Source organism: Phyllostomus hastatus, unplaced genomic scaffold, assembly GCF_019186645.2.
Source record: "Phyllostomus hastatus isolate PE091 unplaced genomic scaffold, TTU_PhHast_1.1 phas_contig_137, whole genome shotgun sequence".
Classification (NCBI taxonomy): Eukaryota; Metazoa; Chordata; class Mammalia; order Chiroptera; family Phyllostomidae; genus Phyllostomus; species Phyllostomus hastatus.
In genome coordinates, this window is record NW_025333583.1 from 20,511,333 (window position 1) to 20,533,796 (window position 22,464).

At 35.4% G+C, this 22,464-nt stretch overlaps 1 protein-coding gene across 1 annotated transcript in view; it reads right to left on the bottom strand.

Moving 5' to 3' along the window:
• Window positions 1-18,065: 18,065 nt before the first annotated feature.
• The window catches only part of CARF (calcium responsive transcription factor), a 49,076-nt gene continuing 44,677 nt past the window's right edge, over window positions 18,066-22,464 (bottom strand). The window contains exon 18 of the mRNA XM_045851245.1: window positions 18,066-21,171. Within this exon, the coding sequence (XP_045707201.1) occupies window positions 21,050-21,171 (122 nt within the window). The 3' untranslated portion in view covers window positions 18,066-21,049. The remainder of the gene's footprint in view (window positions 21,172-22,464) is intronic.

Genomic DNA, 22,464 nt, shown 5'->3' on the forward strand with positions numbered 1-22,464 from the left:
CTCACAAAAGGTGAATGAATGCATGTAACCTGTGTGGCAGGTCCATTCTTTCTAAAGGAGGTCTCTAGCTATGCACTAAAGAGGAGAAGGTCAGGGAACTTATTTACATTGTCTCTGAGGAACCTGCTAGTTAATTCTCTTTCCCATCTAATGATCCTAATAGTGGGATAGGCTGGTAACCATTAAACTTCTGTGAGCAAGGATTATCCTGTTCTAATGTCTCCTTTCCATTTTCACTCAGATGAATTACACACTGGATTACAGCAAAGGACTAAGCAGTTCTTATGCTGAAGAATTCATGTCTCCCAAAGATTACTGGACACTGCCCATTCCCTTAGCTCTCCCAATTCTCATCGGTTTTCCATGTGACCCTCCTCGAAGTCCTACCTTTCAAGTGTTCTCTTCCAATGTCTTCATTATCCTCGCAGAGTATAAGAGAGTGTGGGCCTCAGCGCCTTCTTGAGTCTGTCAAATTCTGTTGAAGGCATCTGCATTTCAGCTAGATGCCAACAGTCTTCCTCTGCTGACGCTTCTGACAGCTCCCAGGAGAGGGAATAAGCTTTGGTTTTATGAGTTTGGTATAGTAACCACTAGCCATATGTGTTATTGAACAATTTAAATGTGACTTCTGCAACTGAGAAATGAATTTTAGTTTTCTTTAACTTAAATAGGCACATGAGGTTACTGTACTAGACAATGCAGCTCTAGAGTTAATTTGAATTTTAGGAAACAAGTTAAATGATAATTTATTAAAAATTACTTCAAGGTATAGAGGAGTTGACTTGCCCTATACTGCATTGCTTGTTGTTAACAGAACTGGAACTTGAACCCAAGACTCCTTAAGCCTAGGCTTTTTAAAACAACAACAACAACAACTATATTGTGCTGCCTTTTTTAAGTCTACAGGATGAATTCAGAGCAGCATTTCTCAACCTCAGCATTATTAACATTTTGGACTGCATAATTTTTTGTTTGGAGGAGTTGTCCTGTGTATCGTGGAATGTTTAGCAGCATCCCTGGTATCTACCCAGTAAAAGTCAATAGTATCTTCCAGCCTCGGCAACCAAAAATGTCTTCAGGCAAGGCAGAATATGGCAGTTTTGCTGGTGGCAAAACTGGGAGCAAAACTGTCCCCAGTTGAGAACCTCTGGTTCAGAATTTTCTAATCTCATAAAATATTCTTCAGGACTCCCATGACAGGCAAGGTAAATCCAACTTACTTACTGCAATGAGAACTTCGAGAACATGATCTTGTTTTAAAAGTGTGAATTAACTCAAGACAGGGCTGCCTATTAGTGGCCGTCACTAGAATGAAGACTAAAAATCAAGCATGCACATCATTTCTTGAGCACCTACTATGTACATAGTACTATACACTTTAAAAATATATTTTATTTATTTTTAGAGAGAAGGGAAGGGAGAAAAAGAGGGAGAGAAACTGATGTGTGAGAGAAACAGCAATTGGTTGCTTCTCACACGCCCCAACTAGAGACCTTGCCCTCAACCCAGGCATGTGCCCTGACTGAGAATTGAACCAGCGACCTTTCAGTTCACAGGCCGGCAGTCAGTCCACTAAACCACACCAGCCAGGGCCTGTTTACATCTTTTATCTCTAAGTCTCTAACTAACATTGCAAGGCAGATTGAATTCTTCTCATTTTACAGATTAGATAATATGGTTCAGAAAGTTTGAGAAACTGGCACAAGGTCACAAGGCTGGCTAACAAAAGGAGAGGTAAGATTCATACAAACTAGGCATATCTGAATGTGATGTCCATGTACTTTCTACTTGGATACCTATCTCTCTAAAAACCTCTTTAGCACTCAGGACTGAAAAGCCAGATCTGAGGTATTAGATTGAAAAAAGAATGGAAACAATACACAGAATTTGTAAAGAGCTAAAGGTACATTCAGTGGGGAGAGTTGTAGGAGACAACCACCAAATAATTACTACGGTTAAGGCAGGCTTCCAGTACAGAGTGCTACCTGAACAAGATCTTGAAGAGATGTTGAAATCTGGGTGTCCGGGAAGAAGAGGCCAATTAGGTAAAGGCTTAACTCCTCAGGAAATTTGCCTCCAAATTTTGAGGAGAATATAAGCAATCTAGCTGGGGTGGAAGAAGGAAGGAGACGAGGTTGAGAAGATACAGGTTGCAACTAGTCCTGATTGCTGACTCAGTGATTTAGATTTCACTCTGTATAAAATTAGAAGTTTTTAAGTGGGGATACGATGAGATTAAAACTATATTTGTTGTTCTAGACCTTTGATATCTTTCCCAAGGCAACATGTAATCATATACTCCCTGCAGCGTATAAAATATAGTAATTAAAATTCAGTTGAAAGATGAAAGAAAACCACTTTGCTTTCATATATAATGAACTTTCTACAGTGGCTGGGAAGTTAATTGAAAGTTAAGACTTCTGCAGTCTACAATAGGGAAAAATTCTTTAATCAAAAAGAAAAAGGAAATTACAGACATTTGAAATTTTAAAATTCGCATTTTTCTTTTTAAATTCTTATTTCCTGTGAAGAAAATTTTGAGACTAGGAGAGATTTTATTCTAAGAGAGCAGTTGTCATGAACTTCAATTGCTCTAATTTAAATTCATGTTAATCAATATTAACAGGAGATTTTTTTTTGTTATATAACAGGAATATTTCTTTCTTAGAGCAATATAATACTATAAGAATTAAAAAGAAAAAAATAAACCTTTGTGTAATCTCTACCCCTGTGTCTACTGTACCACCACACATCTCTTCCTCACATTTTACACATTTGGGGACCCCAAAAAACAGAATTTATTTATAAAAAAATTGGTATATGTATTCTTACATGTTTAAACTTTAGTCACCTTCAAAGTACTCTCAATTTGATGCAATACACCATGTTTTTTCCACTGCTCAAAACTGTTTTTGAACTGTTTTTGATGCCTTTTAGTACTTTTCCTGTTTTTTGCTTCTCCTCTTTCACACTGGCAAAATGTTTCCCTTTGAGGAATTTTTTCATCCAGGGAAACAAAAAAAAATATCTCTCGGAGCGAGATTGTTGAATAGAGAGGGTGGAGCATGGGAGTCATGCTGTTTTTGGTCGAAAATGCTGAAGACTCAGCACAGTGTGGGAAGGTGTGCTAGTGAATCACCCAAAAAATGGGTAAATGTGTTGAGTCTTCAAAAACAAAAATCACTGAAACCCAGTGCAGCCTCTCACAAAAACACCAGCTAGCACACTGATACAGATGGGTTCCTAGATCACTCACCTAGAGGGGGAGGCCTATACTAAAGGGGCCCGCCCTCCGGAAAACAATTCTGGTTTTTAGGGGGTGCCCCCTCATATTTCTGGCATTAATCTAAGTTAGCATTCCTAGTAACTATATTTGGCATTGTTTTCAGTTTTTTTGAATGATACTTTTTAACTTGTATTTTCATTTGATTTATTGGTTTGTTTTAGTTTTTCATGTTTGTATGATAAGGTGGGTTAAAAATTATCAGCTTATTTGGAAATATGTTTATGAGTTCTAGACCTCCAGTGGAAACCACTGTAACTGTGACTCACAGGGCCTTACTTTTTCATATAACACCAAAATTGTAACAGTAATCAAGCAGGAAACACTTAGAAAAACAGATCTCAGGTCAGAGTTCCTAGTTGTGTGGACACTATGACACACAATAAAGGCAGTGAACTAAACAATGATTAAAACAAAAAGTGCTTCACAGTCTTTCAAAGACATTTCTTTAAAAAATCATTTCACTTTCCCTTTTTTATTATAATGGATTTAATAAAAGGGGGTAGATCTTTGTTTACTGAGTATTCCATTCTCACATTTACTTCCTGCCAAAAAGATCATTAGCTTTTGTTTATCACATGACTCATTATGATGAAACACATTAGTAGATCAAGAAGATTATGGTTCCCAGCTGTGGAAAATGGTGCCCTAAAGAAATAAGCATGAATAAAACAAAAGCTTGTTTCAGTACAAATTAAGAGGGAAAATAGATGATTAAAGACAATTTTTTTCAATTTAGTTTTTTGTTTTGTTTTGCTTTGGTTTGTGGTTTTTAAGTTTCCAAATGAGAACTCAGCAGTCCCTGTAAGGGATATACCCTCAGGTGATAATTTTACAGATAGAAATGGTATCACAAAAGCCATATTTTCTAATTTTCTTAATTATATTTTCTTATTGTTTGTAATTACCCACTCAGTTCCATTAAAAACTTTAAGCAATTATTCCACTTGACTAGATTATGGTAAAAAGGCAAGAAATTCTAAAAACCAAATTAGGCATTTTGTATAATATTTTATGTATTATAAATTTTATTTCTCATTAGTCAGTTGTGATAGTTATTAAAATAATAGAAATTATGGAAGCAATTATAAATTGCAGATACCTGAGTACCAGTAAACTGATCAGCTCAGTCAGCATGCACTGGTAGATTACATAAACAGCAACATCCTTTTCTTTTTAGGTTCCTTATCCTCCCCTTTTTACAGTTTTTTCTTTAAAGTGATGTTTTGGTCATCTCCAACCTTGCCCACTTCCTGGCTGTGCCCCTTTGAGTCTTGTTGGAACATTGGTGTTCAGTGGTAGAATTCTCACATCCCTGGGAATCCTGTTAGCTTTCTCTCTCTCCATTTCTGTTCTTAACTACTTGTACAAATAAAGGAGTGAATTAAGCTAATGTAACAGAGATACGGTGAAATACAGTGAATTAAATAAGATAAGATTTTAAATCTTTCTCTTATAACAACCTTAAGGTAGGTAAGCTATACAGGTGGTAGGGCAGCTCAGTTCCACAGTGAGATTTAAGGATCTCCATTCTCCCTTTCTAGTTGTTCTTCCATCCCCTAGGATGCTGACCAGTGCAACCAACTCACAGGAAAGTAGGGAGAGGGGAAATGAAGTGCCATGTCCTTTTAAGTAAGTGATGTGGAAGTTGCACATTACTTCTCATATTCCATGGGCTGGACTTCAGTCAATGGCTAAATCCAGCTGGAAAGGATACTGGAAAACACTATTTCTCATATGGAGAAATTCATATGCCGAGTTACTACTATGGAAAAACAAATCGGGGGAGGGGGGAGGAAAGGGAAAAGTCGCAGTCTGATGCATTACCTTACTCCCACTAACATTGGGATGATTGGGCTTGGTCTGTTTGATTACCAATATTTCCAGAGCCTAAAAACTATTCACTTGTATCTACATAACATTCTTCTAAAAGGTTCCTATAAGTCTTCTTATTCCACAATTCTTGTATAACATACCACCTCAAAACTTAGTGATATATGGCGTAGCTCAGTGGATTGAGCGCGGGCTGAGAACCAAAGTGTCGCAGGTTTGATTCCCAGTCAGGGTACATGCCAGGGTTGCGGGCCATGACCCCCAGCAACTGCACATTGATGTTTCTCTCTCTCTCTCTTTCTCCCTTCTTTCCCTCTCTAAAAAATAAATAAATAAATAAAAATAAAATCTTTAAAAAAAAAAAGAAAAAGAATATTAACAGGTAAGGAAGTTTATTTAAAAAAAAAAACTTAGTGGTATAAAACAAACATTTTATTGTGCTCAAACCTTCCATGCACCAGGAATTTGGGCAGACCAAAGAAGGGGGATGGTTTATCTCTACCTCACAGGGTCTGGAGTCTCAGCTGGGAGGCTCAAAGGCTAGGAGTGAATCCTTGGCTGAGGACGGAGATAATCTGGAGACATCTTCATTTACATGTCTGAGAGTTGGTGCTGGCTGTTGGCTGGGATGTCAACATAACACCCACCTATAGCCTTTACATTTAGTCTATCTGCATGGGCTACTTTAGGCTTTCTCACAGTCATTTCTTAAACAAGAAACAAAAAGCACTAGTCCTGAGGGGGAAAACTGATGTAACTTCATTAGGCTTAAAACCTGTTTCTCAAAGGCACAGTAGAAAGAGAGTGAAATAATATTTTCCCTGGAATGGGAAAAAATATTTGCAACACATATATTGATAAAAGACTCTTATTTGGAATATATGAAGAATTCCAATAAATAAATAATGTAAACTATCTAAAAATTTTTAAATGGGCAAAATATTTAAAATGGCCATTCACAGGAAGGGAAATACAAATGATGAACAAATATTAAAAAATATTCAAACTCAGTTGTAATTAAGGAAATGCAAATTATTAAAAACCACTATATACTTATCATCTTTGCAAAAATTAGGAAGTCTGGCAATAAAAGGTATTGTTGAAGATACGAAACAACTGGAATTATCAGACATTGTTAGTGAGAGTATACATTGGTATAATCAGTTTGGAAATCAGTTTGGCACTATTTGGTAAAGCTAAAGATGTGAATATCCAATAACCCAACCAACCATTACTCTGTATGCGGGCTGGAGAAACCATGCATATGTGTACCAGAATATATGTACCACATGTACATATCTGTACATACTTGGACATCAATCTATGTATTTCACCAATTTAACAGATTGAGGGAGAAAGACCACATAATCATTTCAGTAGATGCAGTATGTGACAAAATTCAACATCTATTCAAAATATAAAGTATTGGCAAACTAGAGAAGATCTGAAATATAAAGGGCTCTAAGTGTATATGAACAACAGAATGTAATGCTTGCTTTTTAATTTAACTTTCCTCTGATTTATTTGGTATACAAAGATAATATCTCAGAGCCAATGTTCCTTAAAGATTTTGTTTCTATTTATTACAACTATATAACATTAAATATTTTTACAAAGGCTTCAAAGGTCAAGGCGGTTGAAAATAAAATTAAAGTGTTACTGCTACTTGGGAAAAAATATGGTTACCACATTAATATATTAATACATATTCTAAAGTACCTTATATGAAGGATCACCTTTTAATTTATACATGAGAATTCTGTACGTTGGCAGGTAGCATACTTTCCTTATGGTAATTTTGATAGTTCATGGATTGTTTAATTTAGAGTCAAATCTGGTTATAACACAAGCCCTGGCCAGGTAGCTCAATTGTTTAGAGCATCATTCAGATATGCCAAGGTTGTGGGTTCAATTCCCAGTGGGGGCACACATAAGAATCAACCAATGAATGCATAAATAAGTGGAAAAACAAATCAATGTTAATGTTTCTCTCCTTCTCTCTCTCTCTCTCCCTCTCCATTTCTCTCTCCCTCTCCCACCAATAAATAAAAATTTTTTAAATCTGGTTATAACACAAACTTTGGAGTAAAAAAAGTCTTGGTTTTAGGTCTTTAATTCTTGGTTTCCTAGTTATATGATTGTGGGTAAGATATATAATCTCTCTGAGTTTGTTTTTCTTCCATAAAATTGAGATAATAATACCCAGGTCAGTTGTGAGGATTAACTGATAAATAAAAAGCATCTGGCACTCAATAAATATTATGCAGTATTATATTTGGGAGCTAAGTTAAGTAAATATATGTTATATGAATAAAACCTTTACTTTCCATCATTGCTGATAGTCCAAATGATGCATAGCTTGAGGAAGGGCAGGGCAGGCAAATTAAAAAGAAAAGTACATGTTGCTAGGTAGCAAGTCATTATGTAATTCTTTAAAAAAATATTCACCCAAGGACATATTCTGTTGATTTTAGAGATAAAGGAAGGGAGAAAGAGAGAAACACGGATGTGAGAGAGAAACATCGATCTGTTGCCTCCCACACACACCCCAACCAGGGATCAAATCACAACCTAGGCATGGGCCCTGACTGGGAATCGAAACTAGTCTTTTGGTGTACAGGGCAACATTCCAACCAAGCTGCCCAGCCAGGGCTAAAATGACTTTTTGAAACACTAAGGCTTGTATTGTACGTTCCATGTACAATTATTAAAAAAACAAGTGACTAAACATGTCATTCACTGTGTGTTTAACTTTGTGCCTATGTACAAAGTACATACAGTTCTTCACAAGTGAATATAATTCCTCTTTTATAACAAATGATTCCGTTTTTCTGCTAATTTTTTCTTTAAAATAAGTCCTTTCAGTCTTGTATTATGAGCAGAAATACTGCAAAGCTAGGGAAAGTAAAGAAATTTGAGAATTCTAAGATTCAATGGTTGTGACTTATCTAACATCAAATTTTAAGATTACTCAGCTAAGTATCAGAAGTTTACTTTAAATGATCATGTCTATACAACTTCAGTTCCAAATGATTTGACCTGTCATAAACATGCCATTTATTCCCTGCAATTTAGTGTTCTCAGCTATAAAATAGGAAAATAATACTTATTTGAGTTTTATCACAGAAATTTTATGAAGAAAAGTTAAACAACATGTAAAAGTACTTAGAAATAAAGTGACTAACAAATCCTACCTATTTCATGAGGGAAATAGGAAGATGAAATGAAATGTTGTACATATAGTGAGTTTTTCCCTACTAACTATACACCACTCATAAGGTATTTTTATGGCTGTGACCATTATTACTGTAAGGCGCTAATCAAATACAATAGTATCCAAGGGGAAAATTAATGTGGAAAATCACAGTCTAGCGTACATTTTTATAATAAATTCAGTAATACATTTAATAACTGTACTATTATGTAAATATAGTAAGTGCTGATATATTTCACAAAATGCTATCTTATTCATTTGTTTTATACCTATGAAATTTTAACTACTTGAGTCACATTCAGTTATCTAAATAATTTTGCTCCTTCTTTTCAGTAAAATACTCTAGTGTTTCAAATATAAATGTTTCTCAAAGGGCCCTAACATTGAGAGTTGAGAAGAGGGAAAAAAAAGAAGAAAAGATACTTCTACACAAAATCTTTTTAACAAGCAGCTGACTTCCTCTTAAAGTTCATGACCCATGATTACTACTATTAAACAAACGACTCTGTGCTGCTAACCCATGTGATGCCACTTCATCACAAATCAACTTCTCTGTGACCTTCAAGTTTTCTGTTCAATTCTGGACTTCAATTTTGGATTCCTAGTTTATTTTACACATACTTATATTTACACATATATTATATAGATATTTTTAATATCCCATAAAACTGCTAACCTGAGTGACTATTTTATTTATTTTATTTTATTTTTATCTTTATTGTATTTTTTCCCATTACCATTTAGTCCCCTTACATCCCCTTCCCCCAGCAATCACCACACTGTTGTCTGTGTCCATGAGTCCTTTTTCCTTTTTGCTCCATCACTCCATCCCCTAACATTCCTCCTATCCTACTAGCTGTCATCAGCCTAACTCAATGCAATAAAAAGGTTTTAATTTAGCCCTGGCTGGTGTAGCTCAGTGGATTGAATGCGGGCTGTGAACCAAAGCATCGCAGGTTTGATTCCCAGCCAGGGCACATGCCTGGGTTGCAGACCACGGCCCCCAGCAACTGCACACTGATGTTTCTCTCTCTCTTTCTCCCTCCCTTTCCTCTCTAAAAATAAATAAATCTAAAAAATAATCTTCAAAAAAGATTTTAATTTAGTGGATAATGCACTGAACATTTTCAAGTACACCTGGGTTATAGCTTTAAATTTGACATTAACTACATGACTGGGAAAAATTTTTATCCCCTCTGAGCCAAATTCACTGATACGTTTCTTTTTTTAAAGCACAGGATCTGATTTCCACGGTGTGTTTTAGGTCTAAAAATGTTATGCTCTAGACACAGAGCATATCAAATGAGCAGCAGACTGGTGGTCAGCAGAGGGGAGGGGGTTGGGAGACTGGGTGAAAGAGGTGAAGAGATTACAAAGTATAAATTGGTAGTTACAAAATAGTTATGGGTATGTAAGTAAAGCATGGGGAATATAGTCAGTAATACTGTGATAACTATGTATAGTGCCAGTTGGGGTACAAGAAATATCGAGGGGAACACTAGGTAAAGTATATGATTGTCTAACTACTAAGCTGTACACCTGAAACCAATACAAAATAAAAGTTAAAGTAAAAACAGTTATAATCCACTATTATTTATTGATACCTCTGATAAAGTATAAGTCTCTTCCATCTACTCTAGTTTGATGGCTTATGCAAATATGATGGATTAGTTCCAGAATGTTAGTAAACTTGAGGAGGGCTGAATTAGAATTTGAGGGTTAGAATTACCTTTATTGGCCATCAGCTAATGGACAATTGTGCGACTTGAGGCCAGGGACAGAAGCTAACTCATCATCGCAAAACAGAAAAACTGAAAACCAAGCACCTAAAGTACAGAAATCTCCCTCATCCTAATTGTTAACATCAATGATTTTCAAAACTGTTCCTTCTATATACCAAAACATTTTTTTGATTTAGAAACTCTTTGAATAAAATAAAGTAAATGCCATGAAATAGTAATACTTTAAAATTACTACATATTTTTATTAATGCAGTTGGGCACATAATTATATATATGCAAGTCATATTATTTGGTTAAAGACAATAATAGCCCTGGCTGGTGTGGCTCAGTGGACTGAGTACCGCAGTTCAATTCCTAGTCAGGGAACATGCCTGCATTTGGGGCCAGGACCCCAGTAGGGGGCACATGAAAGGCAACCACACACTGATGTTTCTCTCCCTCTCTTTCTCCTACCCTTCCCCCCTCTCTCTCTAAAAAAAAAAAAAGAAAAAAGACAATGCTAGATTCTCAGATCCCTCTGATTAATGTACAACCCCTCCACAGTCTAAGACAACTGGTAGGGAACTACTGATAAAGACAACTAACAAATATACACAGAAAGAAGCTAAATCTCAATTTACACTAAAAGTTCAAAGTAATATTTCAAATCGTACCTTCAAATGTTGACTGGAACTTGACAGAATTTTCTCCTTCAAGTTTCAATTTCTCTTTTATAAAATAAGAACAATAATTGCAGCTTATAGGACTGCTATAAAGATTGAAAGATAATTATGTAACAATACAATGTATACTATATAGTAGATTTTCAAATAATATCAGTTCCTTCTCTATGCCCTATGCATTCTGAAAATTACCATGGTCAAATAGGAACAGAACCTGCAAAGCTTATGTGTCAGGAAATGTGATAATACAGAATGAGAAAAGAAATAAAATTCTTCCAAACTACAAAATCTTCATCACACCCATTTAGTGAACAAATTGTTCCATTAAAAAGCTTTTTATTACTAGTCTGCATCCAGTCTCTGTTGACAGATTTTCCACATAATTAGAAGTATTATCAACACCGTGGCCCAAGTGGGTAGTTTCCACAAGTCATGGGCTCTATAGAGGCAAGGTATTTCAAAGAACCACTGCATTCTGTCACTCATCCTCATTCTCTCAGGTTGCAGATGAAGAAACTGAGGACCAGCGAAATAAAGTGACTCACCCAGTATCACTCAGCTAAGTAAGTGGCAGAACTAGTTCTCTGCTCCTACTACTTCACAGCAATTTCACTTATCTTACAAACTACTTATCTGACCAGCACCCATTGCTGAGTTTCTATTCTAGTTTACTTCCTGTGAAATACTTTCAACAAAAGGGTATAGACAAAAATAGAAGAATTAATTGGAGATAAAATTGCAGAGCAGGTTTAGGTGACATTAGAAATAATCAATTACAGCTACATGAAATTCTTTATAATTTTAAACTACATTTCCTCCTTTATATTTTTTAAACTAGAAATGAGTAAAACACTAGCTTCTGTGCTTACTACTACAGAGTTAAAATCTATGGAACTGTAAACTCTAGTGTAATTAAAAATTAAAATGACTTCAGTGTTTCCATGGAAATAAAGACCTCATGAATAAACAATTACTATTATGCAATTGATATAGAAGTCCGTAACTTTGAAAGCCACACATTGTTTTACAGTTACTACAAGCTAATGTTTTTGTTTTGTTTTGGGCTTGCCTATATACCTTGGTTAAATTCTTCCTGAAGGTCTAAATATACCCATAGTTTTTATTAATATAAGACTGATAAATATTACAATCTATTTTCAAATGTTAATCAGATCTAAAAAGAGAGGACCTTCTTAAGAGAGTTGATATATTTACATAAGTCTAGCCATCTTTTTTATTTCTAGTTTTGTAATGTCAAGATCTAATTGGCTTTATTAAGTGATTCATGAATGGGGCAGCACCCCTTCTGCCAACTACAAGGATGCTCTGGCCCTCTTTTTAAAGCAAGAATTTATACTGCCATTTAACCATATTTTAGGTAAAAGAAAAATAAGTGAAAAGTTACATAGTTTATTAAATAAAAAATTAAGTAATGTATAAAAAAGATAAAAAATTGACAGCTTAAGGTAGTTAGTTAAAAAAATAAAGACTAGAAAGCATAAAGAGTTTCCCAAAATATTTTGTAATCAAGTTTAGAAATCTGATGCCCCTTACTTGGAGAGGGGTGTTATATGTAAATATGGTATATTAAGGGACATTTAGACTGGAGTTGCCTTATATTATAATATCTCTTGGAGAGCTCTGTTTATAACACTGAATATGTATTATTTTTTGACTGAGAGACTGAAAAGATTGCTTCAAACAGCACCTAATCTTAGAAACTCACTACCCGAACAGTTCCTCACAGGTTCCAAAGTGGACTTAATTGATCAGTCTGAAGCAATCTTGGTGTTCCTTTTAAATATTTGGCCATTTTTCCCTGTTCTAGCTAAATAAATGTTTGGAGGGCCCCAGGGCAAGATTCTGAACATTCTTCTCTTATCTATGTTTTATTCTCAGGTAATATGCCTATTTTCTAGTTTTAAACACCATCCATATGTTGACAAACTACAGAAATGTTTCTCTCCAATTCAGATCTCTAGACTTGTATCACTATGTGTCTACTTAATATTTCCATTTAGAAGTAAAATTAGCCAGGTCCAAAAGATAGCTTTTGCTTTTCCCTTCCAAACCTATTCCCTCCATCGGTTTTCCTCAACTCAGTAAAACTCTCCGCCATTCATACAGTTGCTCTCAAGCTAAAACTCTAGGGTCAATTCTTCATTCCTCCCCTTCCTTCATAACACCATCCCTGCACCCACTCCCCAATAGCCAACCAATCGGCAAGTTCTGCTGTTTCTGCATCCAAAATATATCCTGAATTTGTCCATTTCTTTATCTCCTGCATCACTATCACTCCGGCTCCAAATTACGTTAAGTTCTTACCTCTGCAAATGCAATAACTGCCTAAGTTTGCTCTCCATTTCCATTTGTCCCTCTACAATACATTCTCCTACAACATAAAAACCACTGCTCCTTCAAAAATCCTCTAATGGTTTCCGTTGTATTTAGAGTGAAAATGGCCCTAGCTAGTGTGGCTCAGTGGATTGAGTGTCAGCCTTCGAACCGAAAGGGTCACCAGTTCGATTCCCTGTCAGGGTACATGCCTGGGTTATGAGCCAGGTTCCCAGTGGCGGGTGCACGAGAGGCAACCACACACTGATGTTTCTCTCCCTCTTTTTCTCCCTCCTTTACCCTCTCTAAAAACAAATAAAATCTTCATAGAATGAAACTGACCCTATGATTACTATGGGCTCTAAGCCTTCTGTACTCCTCTGACCTCATCTCATATCATCTTTTCTCTTGCTCTGTAAACTTACGCCACACTGCCTTCTTTCTGCCGTTTAACTTTTTTCCACCTCAAGGCTCCTTTGAAATTCTTCTCCCTGCTTTTTGAATGATGGGTCCTTTTCACCTGTTGAGTGCTATCTTCCTGAAAATATCACCAACATAAGCTGTTGATAAAGCAAAACTAAGTTTTCTGCTTACTGCAGTAAGGAAGAATACTGCCTTGATAGATTTTAACAGTATCACTAAGGGGGAAGGGCAATGATGAGCGGCTTATGCAATTTGGGAGGTCTAATTTAAGTTGAATTTTTAATGTGAAGACCTGATTGGTGTTGGATAAAGTCTGCAAAACTGATGGGGAAATCTCCAGTCACCCATCAGAGTCCTTTTCACAGAAATGGCCCTGTCTTAGTACTTTTGCCATGCTCAGCCATTGGCTGGGAGCAGCCTGTGAGAAGCATAGTTTCTGCATAAGCACCATGGTAGATCCAGAGGACAAAGGCTGGGCCATTTGTCAATTACTCCACCTGTAGCAAGAGCTCTGAGTAGCTCATTTTCACACCTGTCATAGCCCACCCATTCACTGAACAAATTTGTCTTCCTAAGGTTCAGGATGCAGGTCTTCCATGGTTTTTGTGAGCCTGTCTTCCTGAGGGGTAACTCAGGAGACCTCCACCACTGCAGTTGGTCTTTGTGGAGTGACAACTGGTACTCATGTCCTATACCTCTTCCAGTAGCTATTCTAATTTCTCTCACCCTCAGCTATCACCTCATCAGGTCCTGGTGGCTTACTGGAGCTATGACTCAAATGTCAACTCCTGAAGAAAGGGTCTCAGTCATCATATTGTTCTTATGCTGACATCACTGCATGTGTCCATTCAATCACAGTACGGGTTGGGAGTACTAAAAAGGTGCATAAATGGATCATCTGGGTTCCACACGTAGTCCTACTTTCTCCTGCTGAAAGTGTCATCCACTCCTGCATGAATGCTGATGCTGCTTCTTACTTGCTGGTGTGTGAATAAAAGGGCTTCAAAGTGCATGGACAGCAACCATATCTTGTTGATCAAAAACAAACAGCCCTGACTAGTGCTGCTCAGTGGACTGAGTGTCCCCCTGCAAACCAAAAGGTTGCCTGTTTGATTCCCTGTCAGGGCACGTGCCTGGGTTGTGGCAAGTGCTGGATCAGGCAGCATGTGAGAGACAACCTATCGATTTTTCTCTAGCACATTGATGTTTCTCCCTTTCTTTCTCCCTCCCCCTCTCTCTAAAAGTAAATAAATATCTTTTAAAAAACAAACAAACAGCCCTGGCTGGTATGGCTCAGTGGATTGGGTGCTGGCCTGTGAACCTCTGGTCGCTGGTTCAATTCCCAGTCAGGGCACATGCCTGGGTTGCAGGCCAGGAGCTTGAGAGGCAACCACACATTGATGTTTCTCTCCCTCTCTTTCTCCCTTCCCCTCTCTCTAAAAATAAATAAAATCTTTTAAAAAATCTTCAAAATGACTGAGCAAATAGAGCAACAAATCTGTATCAAATGTTGCATTAAGCTTGAACATCCCTCCATAGAAACTATTCGGATGATTCAGAATGCTGCAGCTATAGGCAACTGGTGACTGGCAGATTCTTCACAACAATGCGCCAGCTCATATATCACGTCTCATGCAGAGGTTTTTGGCAAAACATCAATCATCCGGGTGACTCAGCCCCCCTACAACTCAGATTTGGTGCCCACAACTTGTAGCTTTTCCCAAAACTAAAATCAACTTTGAAAGGGAGAGATTTCAGACTGTTGATGAAATTCAGGAAAATATAACAAGACAGCTGATGGCGATTAAGAGAAATGTGTGAGGTCCCAAGGTACCTACTTTGAAGGGGACTGAGGTGTCATTGTCCTCTGTTTTTCATATTTTTATCTTCTTCAATAATTGTGTCAAATTTTCATTTTAATGTGGCTGGATACTTTCTGAACAGAACTTGTATGACCAAGCTGTTCCACTTCTAGATATTTAAATGAAATGAAAGCACATGTCCATACAAGGGCTTTTACACAAATATTCACAGCAGCTTTATTTGTAATAGCCAAGAATTGTGAACCACCCAGATGCCTATCAACAGTTGAATGAATAAACAAATTATGGTATTGTCATACAATAGGATACTACTGAGAAGTAAAATGGAATGAATTGTTTATCCTGTGACATGAAAAAATCTCAAAATAATTATGCTGAGTGACGGAAGTCAGACAAAAATGGCACGGACACTGGCCTGCAGTGTCCTCGGTGTTATGGATGAGATAACATAAATTCACACGAACTACTGAGTCCTGTGGAGGAAAAGGGATGGCAGGGCTACCCTCTCAAATGGAGAGTGCCTTGGAGCAGCCTGGCCACTCTCTCAAGAGGAGAGTGCCCTGACCCTTGCCTTAACTGGCTTTTATTGGCTTTCTAATAGCATACATCAAAGGTTTTCATTCATTATACTTAGGTTTGCTTTATTTTTAATTTTTTTCTGCTTTTATTTTTTTGCTGTTTTAAAATTTCTTTTAAATTTTAATTGCTGTTCAAGTACAGTTTTCTGTCTTTTACTCCCATCCCAGTACCCACCCCACCCCCCCCACTTTACATTTGCTTTAGATAATTACTTTTTACAGGTAGCAATGGAAGGGATGTTACTGATTACTTCTTACAGATTAACAAGGAAAAAATGTTGCAAATGCAAGGGAACGATAAGAGTAACAGGTCTGGTTACACTTCAATCCTTGGGAAAATTAGCACAGACTTCAGGAAGTTAGTTTAAAGATATGCAGCAAGCGTTTGCTGCCTGAACTCAAGGTGAGAGAGTTTTAGCAAGGGCAAGTCACAAAGCAGCCCAGGTACAATGCAGGCCTGATCTCCCACGGGAGAACTTCGAGGGCGTGGTCCTGTGTGCTGACTGGCTCCCCACTGGTTTTCCATGTGGGTGCTGAGCTACATTTCCACGCCTCAAGAAGTGGTTCCCTCAAAAAAGATTCATACTATATGATTTAATTTTTATAAAATTATAAACAAATTGATCTCTAGTGACAAAAAGCAGATCCATGTGTTTGGGGATGGTAGGGTGGGCTTTGGAAGAAGGGAGAAGTGGGGATGATTACAAAGGAACATCAGGGATCTTTTGGGGGCGATAGATATGTTCATTATCTTAATTGTGGTAATGGTTGCATATATGTACACATATATCAAAACTCATCAAATTGTACATTTAAATATGTACATTTTATTTTATGCCAATTATACCTCAGTAAAGATATTTAAAATAAAGATTGCTGCTATCTGCCTCCCACTCTTCCCTCTGGTTTTAGAATTCATTTTTTTAGATATAATTAACATACAACATTGTTTAGGGTTAAGGTATACTATATATATTAATTTATTTTAGAAAGAGAGGAGGGAGAGATTAATTTGTTGTTCCATTTAATTAATGCATTCATTGATTGTTTCTTGAATATGCTCAAACTAGCGAGCAAATCCACAACCTTAGTGTATCAGGACGACACTCTAACCAACTGAGCTACCCGGCCAAGGCTACGGTAGACAATATATTGATTTTATAATTTATGTATTACAGTATGATTACTATCACAGTATTCACTAACACCTCTATCTCATCACATAATTATTTTTTTCATGGTGAGGACAATTAAGACCTAGTGTTTGACAACTTTTGAAAGTTATAACACAGAACTGTTGATTATAGTCACTATGCTGTACATTAGATCACCAGGAATTTGGTTGTAAGTTTTTACCCCTAGACAGTATCTCTCCACACTTATACCTATATCACATTCTCAAAGGTTTTCCATATTAACCATAGAACGTATTTAGTTTTCCCATTAATCAGTATAGGACCCATTAATAACTAAGATTTTGTTTAAATTCTGATTTTATTCCTGAAGTTTTAAGAATTAACTCAGCAACAAGTATTTCTATTATTTAACAATAGAATTCATAGCTAATATGTATGTGGCAAAAGAATACTAAGGCTCTGCCATTGTCACTACATTAACTAAGCTGAATTGCAGACATTTAGATACTCAAACAATATACTATTTAAAATGCCTAAAGCCTAAATCAGCTGATGGAGTAGAGTAAATGCAAGTGCCCCTTCTGGAGGGAGAAAGATTTTCTATGGTCCCAAAAAACAGGCAGAATGCAATTTGGAAAAAAAAAAAAAAAAAAAAAGCAAAGAGGAAAACAATTTATGATCCCTCCTTTTAACAAACTTCTGTCAGTACTCCAAAAATATAAAGCTGTACTTGAAAATGTCATAGTACCAAAATATGGGGGGGAAAGACTTACTTATACCTTTCTTCACTCATTGTTTTAAAATATTGATGGTGGGCTGAGTTGAGAGTGCTAAATGCATATATACCCCCAAATGTAATGATAACAGGAGTTACTGGTAGTTGTGCTTATAAACTTTCAGGCTCCAAGTTGAACATAAAGGTATAGTCAAAATTTTCAGATATTAGAGTATTTATTCAGCATCTTCAAGATGAACAAAACCACAACTATTCCCAGGAAAGTATAAAAAGAAAACTAAAAAGTTTAAAGAGGGGGAAAACACTGTATTTTATTGAAAAAAATTACATTATAACAAGGACACTATACATTAAATTACTATAAATACACACAAACACACTTTTGAAAACTTTTTTAAAAATCTTGGTACAAATTAAATAACATCTTTTTCATACTCACATGATTAAGTAGGTATTTTGACAGAATATAAAGATGAAATACAAGTTGGCAGGCCTCCAAATTAGAAACTTCAATGTCAGGACAGATCCCAAAATCTGATTTCTATCACTTTCATGACTTTTAGAAAATATTTACATAGTATAAGACTTACAAGCTTTTTCTTTTAAGTATGTCAACTGCTTACACAGAGTATTAGTACTGAGGAAAATGCCCAACATGGCCATGTTTATCTATAATTAATTGTAGTATACATAAAGTTCACTTGGAGACTTGGAACATAAAAACTACAATGAAGAAACAAGCTCATCTGTAATTATGAATTTCTAAGAGCTTATTCTGAATGTCCAACTGACTACTACAGATACTACACCTTGTAATACATGATACAAAAGAGCACTTCTCAGACTTTGCTGTAGAGCTGTTAGGAGAATGCTGAATAAAGATAGTGAAAACTTTACGTACTTGCATTCAGTACCCTATGCATTTTAAAAATAACTAAATATTTAAAATATGTAAACATACTTTTTAAAAAGTGATGCTAAGCACCTTTAAAATGCAATACTGATACATTGTGACTGAACATGCATTTAGAGGACAAATGAACTTTTAAAAACTAATTTACAAACAATTTTTAAAGAGCTACTCATGGAAATACTTACATGAAAATATTGATAGTTCCAGTTTCTACCTACAAACCAAAAGAGTATAGAATTAGGGATTTAAACTTTCTTCATGCTTTTTTTTGTTTTTGTTTTTATCTGTGGGGAGGATGCATGGTAACTTTTTGTGCTCATGTTAATAAAAAAGACCAGTATCAGAAGAGACATTCATGGAGAATGATGTGAGAGAAATATTTTTAAACTATGTTTCGTCCTTGATCAAGTGCCAAAGTCTGAATCCATGGGCATCTCTGAAACTGATCCTCATCTGAAAATGACTGAAGTTTGTATCTTAACAAGCATTTCTCCTTAGCAACTCAACATCAAAAAATAAAGGAATGTTTCCAAATAAATATAGTTCAATTGGTAAAATATTTAATAATCAATTATTGTCATTAATGAAAGGTGAAGATCTATTATATAAAATCTTTGAAAAGTTTCCACAAAAACTAGAAATAACAAATGAAAAAACATTACCTACAATGCAACACTAAACTATAAATTAATTTGGACTTATTCCCTTTAAGTATACACAGACTAAGAGGAATCTGCATTTGAGGTAATTAATAGTTGTGTTTAACTCAACATAACATAACAGATTTGGCAGCTAACTCGATAAATGCCAGCAGCAAATATTTTCATTTCTTAGGAAAATGATAAGCAAGTCTTGTTAAAAATCATATATGTAACTGAATATTAACTTTGCATTATATGTTTAAATAATAAATTTTATATTAAATAGGATATAAATCTAAAGGGCAAAGAATTTTTAAATTCCACCCACTTCTAATATAACAGTGTTTTATAATGATACATATTGTATACTGGAAACTATTAAAGTGAATTTAGAATGGGAGATTAGACTCAGAAAAACCAAAAAATTCATATTTGTGCAAAGTATTATTGTTAAATTTCGTATTATATTCCACATGCTTTGAATATTAAACATTAAAATCCATTTGAAATCCTTATTACTTTTTGAATATATCCATAGATGATCTCCGGGGGATAGGTGTGGGGAGGAGGTCTTTAGGTTGATTTCTTGATAGTTATAATTGATGTTTCTAGTGTACCAACCTTCTAGAAAACAGAAGCTTATATTCAGTATTTGAAGTAAATATACTTACTCAACAAGCAAATATATATAACACATCAGTTGTTTTAAAGTTTTAATATAAACTAAATTTTAAACTGTAAGTACTTACCTTGAAGTACTATAAATTCTAACACCATCATTTCAGTAAGAACTCTGGCATAAAAAAATAAATACAACTCAAATTCTTTTCTAACCAGGGCTGAATCTTCAATATAAAATAGGAAAAAAGTCCTCTGCTGATATCAAAAAATTCCCCAAATTATCTGTAAACACCCTGAAATGTTATTCTTTCAGAATTCTCTCAATTTCTGTATTTTTCTACCCGTAAGTAGAATTGTACTATAATACTGCATAATCCATGCGATATACATTTATTTCTGTTGCTTATTTGATTAATTCGAGTTAAAATTCTCAGTACTTACCAAGATCCTTTACATTTCTACTAGATGACCATTAGTACACTAATGGTTTGTAGTCGCAAGTATAAAAATCAGAATGGAAGAAACTAAAATGCAACTACACAGTTTCCACAGATGTCAATGCTGAGCTTTGTGTTATGAAGTAAAATCTACTGTTTTATCTTTCCAAATGAGACAAATTATAAATCTTCTCTCACCTGTCTGCCAATGTAAAAAATTTTTTCACTTCAAATACAGAACAAGTTCTTTTAGAAATGAAAAAAAAAGTCATCTCACACATACATACACAGTTTTGGGGGGGTTGGGGTTTTTTTTGTTGTTGTTGTTTTCATTTTTTAAGAGCCAAAATGGGTAGTTCCAGGGGATATATTTGATGACTACTTGTGTTCAGGCTATATTACATATTACCATGGATAAGTTCAGATGATCTTTTGAAATACTGGCTTTGCCAGGCACTCAAAAAGCATAAGAATTATACAAAATAAGAGGTGTAAAATATCTCTTAAGATAAAAATATAGGATTGGCAACAAATATATCAGTTTTTAATCAAAGTTGCTCATTGAACCAGTCTTCTGTCCTCTTATCACACTGCTGAGTTTAACAATATTCACCTTCTTTTCTATGACATCAGAAGTCACCAGAGTTGTACAATTATGAAAAGCTTCAATAATTTAGGTAGCAGATAATTTCTTACAGTCCAAATGTTTTTTTGCTTCCATAGACAATGCTGGTGGTTCTTTGGGTTCTTGCTTAACTTGGTTCACAGAAATGGTACCTTCTGGATTTTCTTCAACTTTAAAACCAAACATAAAAGAAAAACCATGAAGGTTAATGTAAACTGGGATCTTCAGAATTATATGAATTTAAAAGCAAAGCATAAAACAGTCATTTGGAAAAAAGAACTGAGTAATTTAGAAAAGTAGTTGATGTATTTGAGAATTTAGTGCCTCTAACATCTTAATAGTCATTCACATTAAATTCTTTCAGTATGCTGCTAGCAACAAAAAGAAAGAAGAGACAAGAAAACTATAAAGCTATTCTCTTCTAAAGAAACTCTGGCAAAAAAGCAGTCCATAATTTGATAAAATTAGAGGAGTAACTAATATTTAAACACACTTGTCTTTAAAAGCATGTGTGAATAAAAGTCAGGAAGCCTCCCATTATTTAAAAATGATTTGTTTTGCAAGCAGCAGACACGGGTATCACAAATTCACAGATGTATCACAAATTCCTATGTGGTTTCCACGTGTGGTCGAATATTAAGAAAAATGTCCCCTCCCTAAAAAAACTTCACTACTTAAGTAATTAGAAAAATATACTATATCTTACATGATAGCTCTGTACAAGCTACATGTTTGCTTATCTAAAATATTTCTGAATGCACTTACCATTCCAAAGAATTTATGACCAAATTAATCTTAGTGTAGCATGCAGGTGAAATAGCTAAGATAAAATCTTTCTCTCTCCTCAGGAACATCAGGTTTGCAGCTGCTATAGGGAATTGAAGTTAAAGGGGCTATATTTGCTCAGAGTAGTGTGTTAAACACTGTAAAGCTTGTCACATATATGTGTGTTGGAGTTTAGCCCAAGCCAAAAAGAAAACCAGCAGAGGGTGAATTTAAATGACCTTGAGAATAAATATTCTGGTGAAACTGTCTCTCAGATCATGAGCTAACTTGACAAATCATGCAAGTTTAGATTCATAGAGGGTTTCCTTTAAAGCAATCTGAATTAGAGATCCCAAAAGTACTTTGGCACAATTCAGAGGGAAGAAGCATGTTAGAATGGAAAAACTTTCAGAGGCAGATAGATCTGAGTTTAAATTCCTTAGTTGCCTGTAACTTAATATATGTGATCTTTAGGCAATTACTTGAACTCTTTGAGCCTTGGTTTCCCCATCTGTAGAATGGGGACACCATCGACTATTTTATGGCATTGTGAGGATTAATTTGAGTATATTCCTTTTCTGTCTCTTCTACTAAAGTTCCTCAGTAGTGACAACTGCCACAGCCCTCTGGACAAATTTTCCTAAAAGGAATACTTCCAGTAAGTTTAAAAGACAATGAAACTTTTCTGGAATGAACTA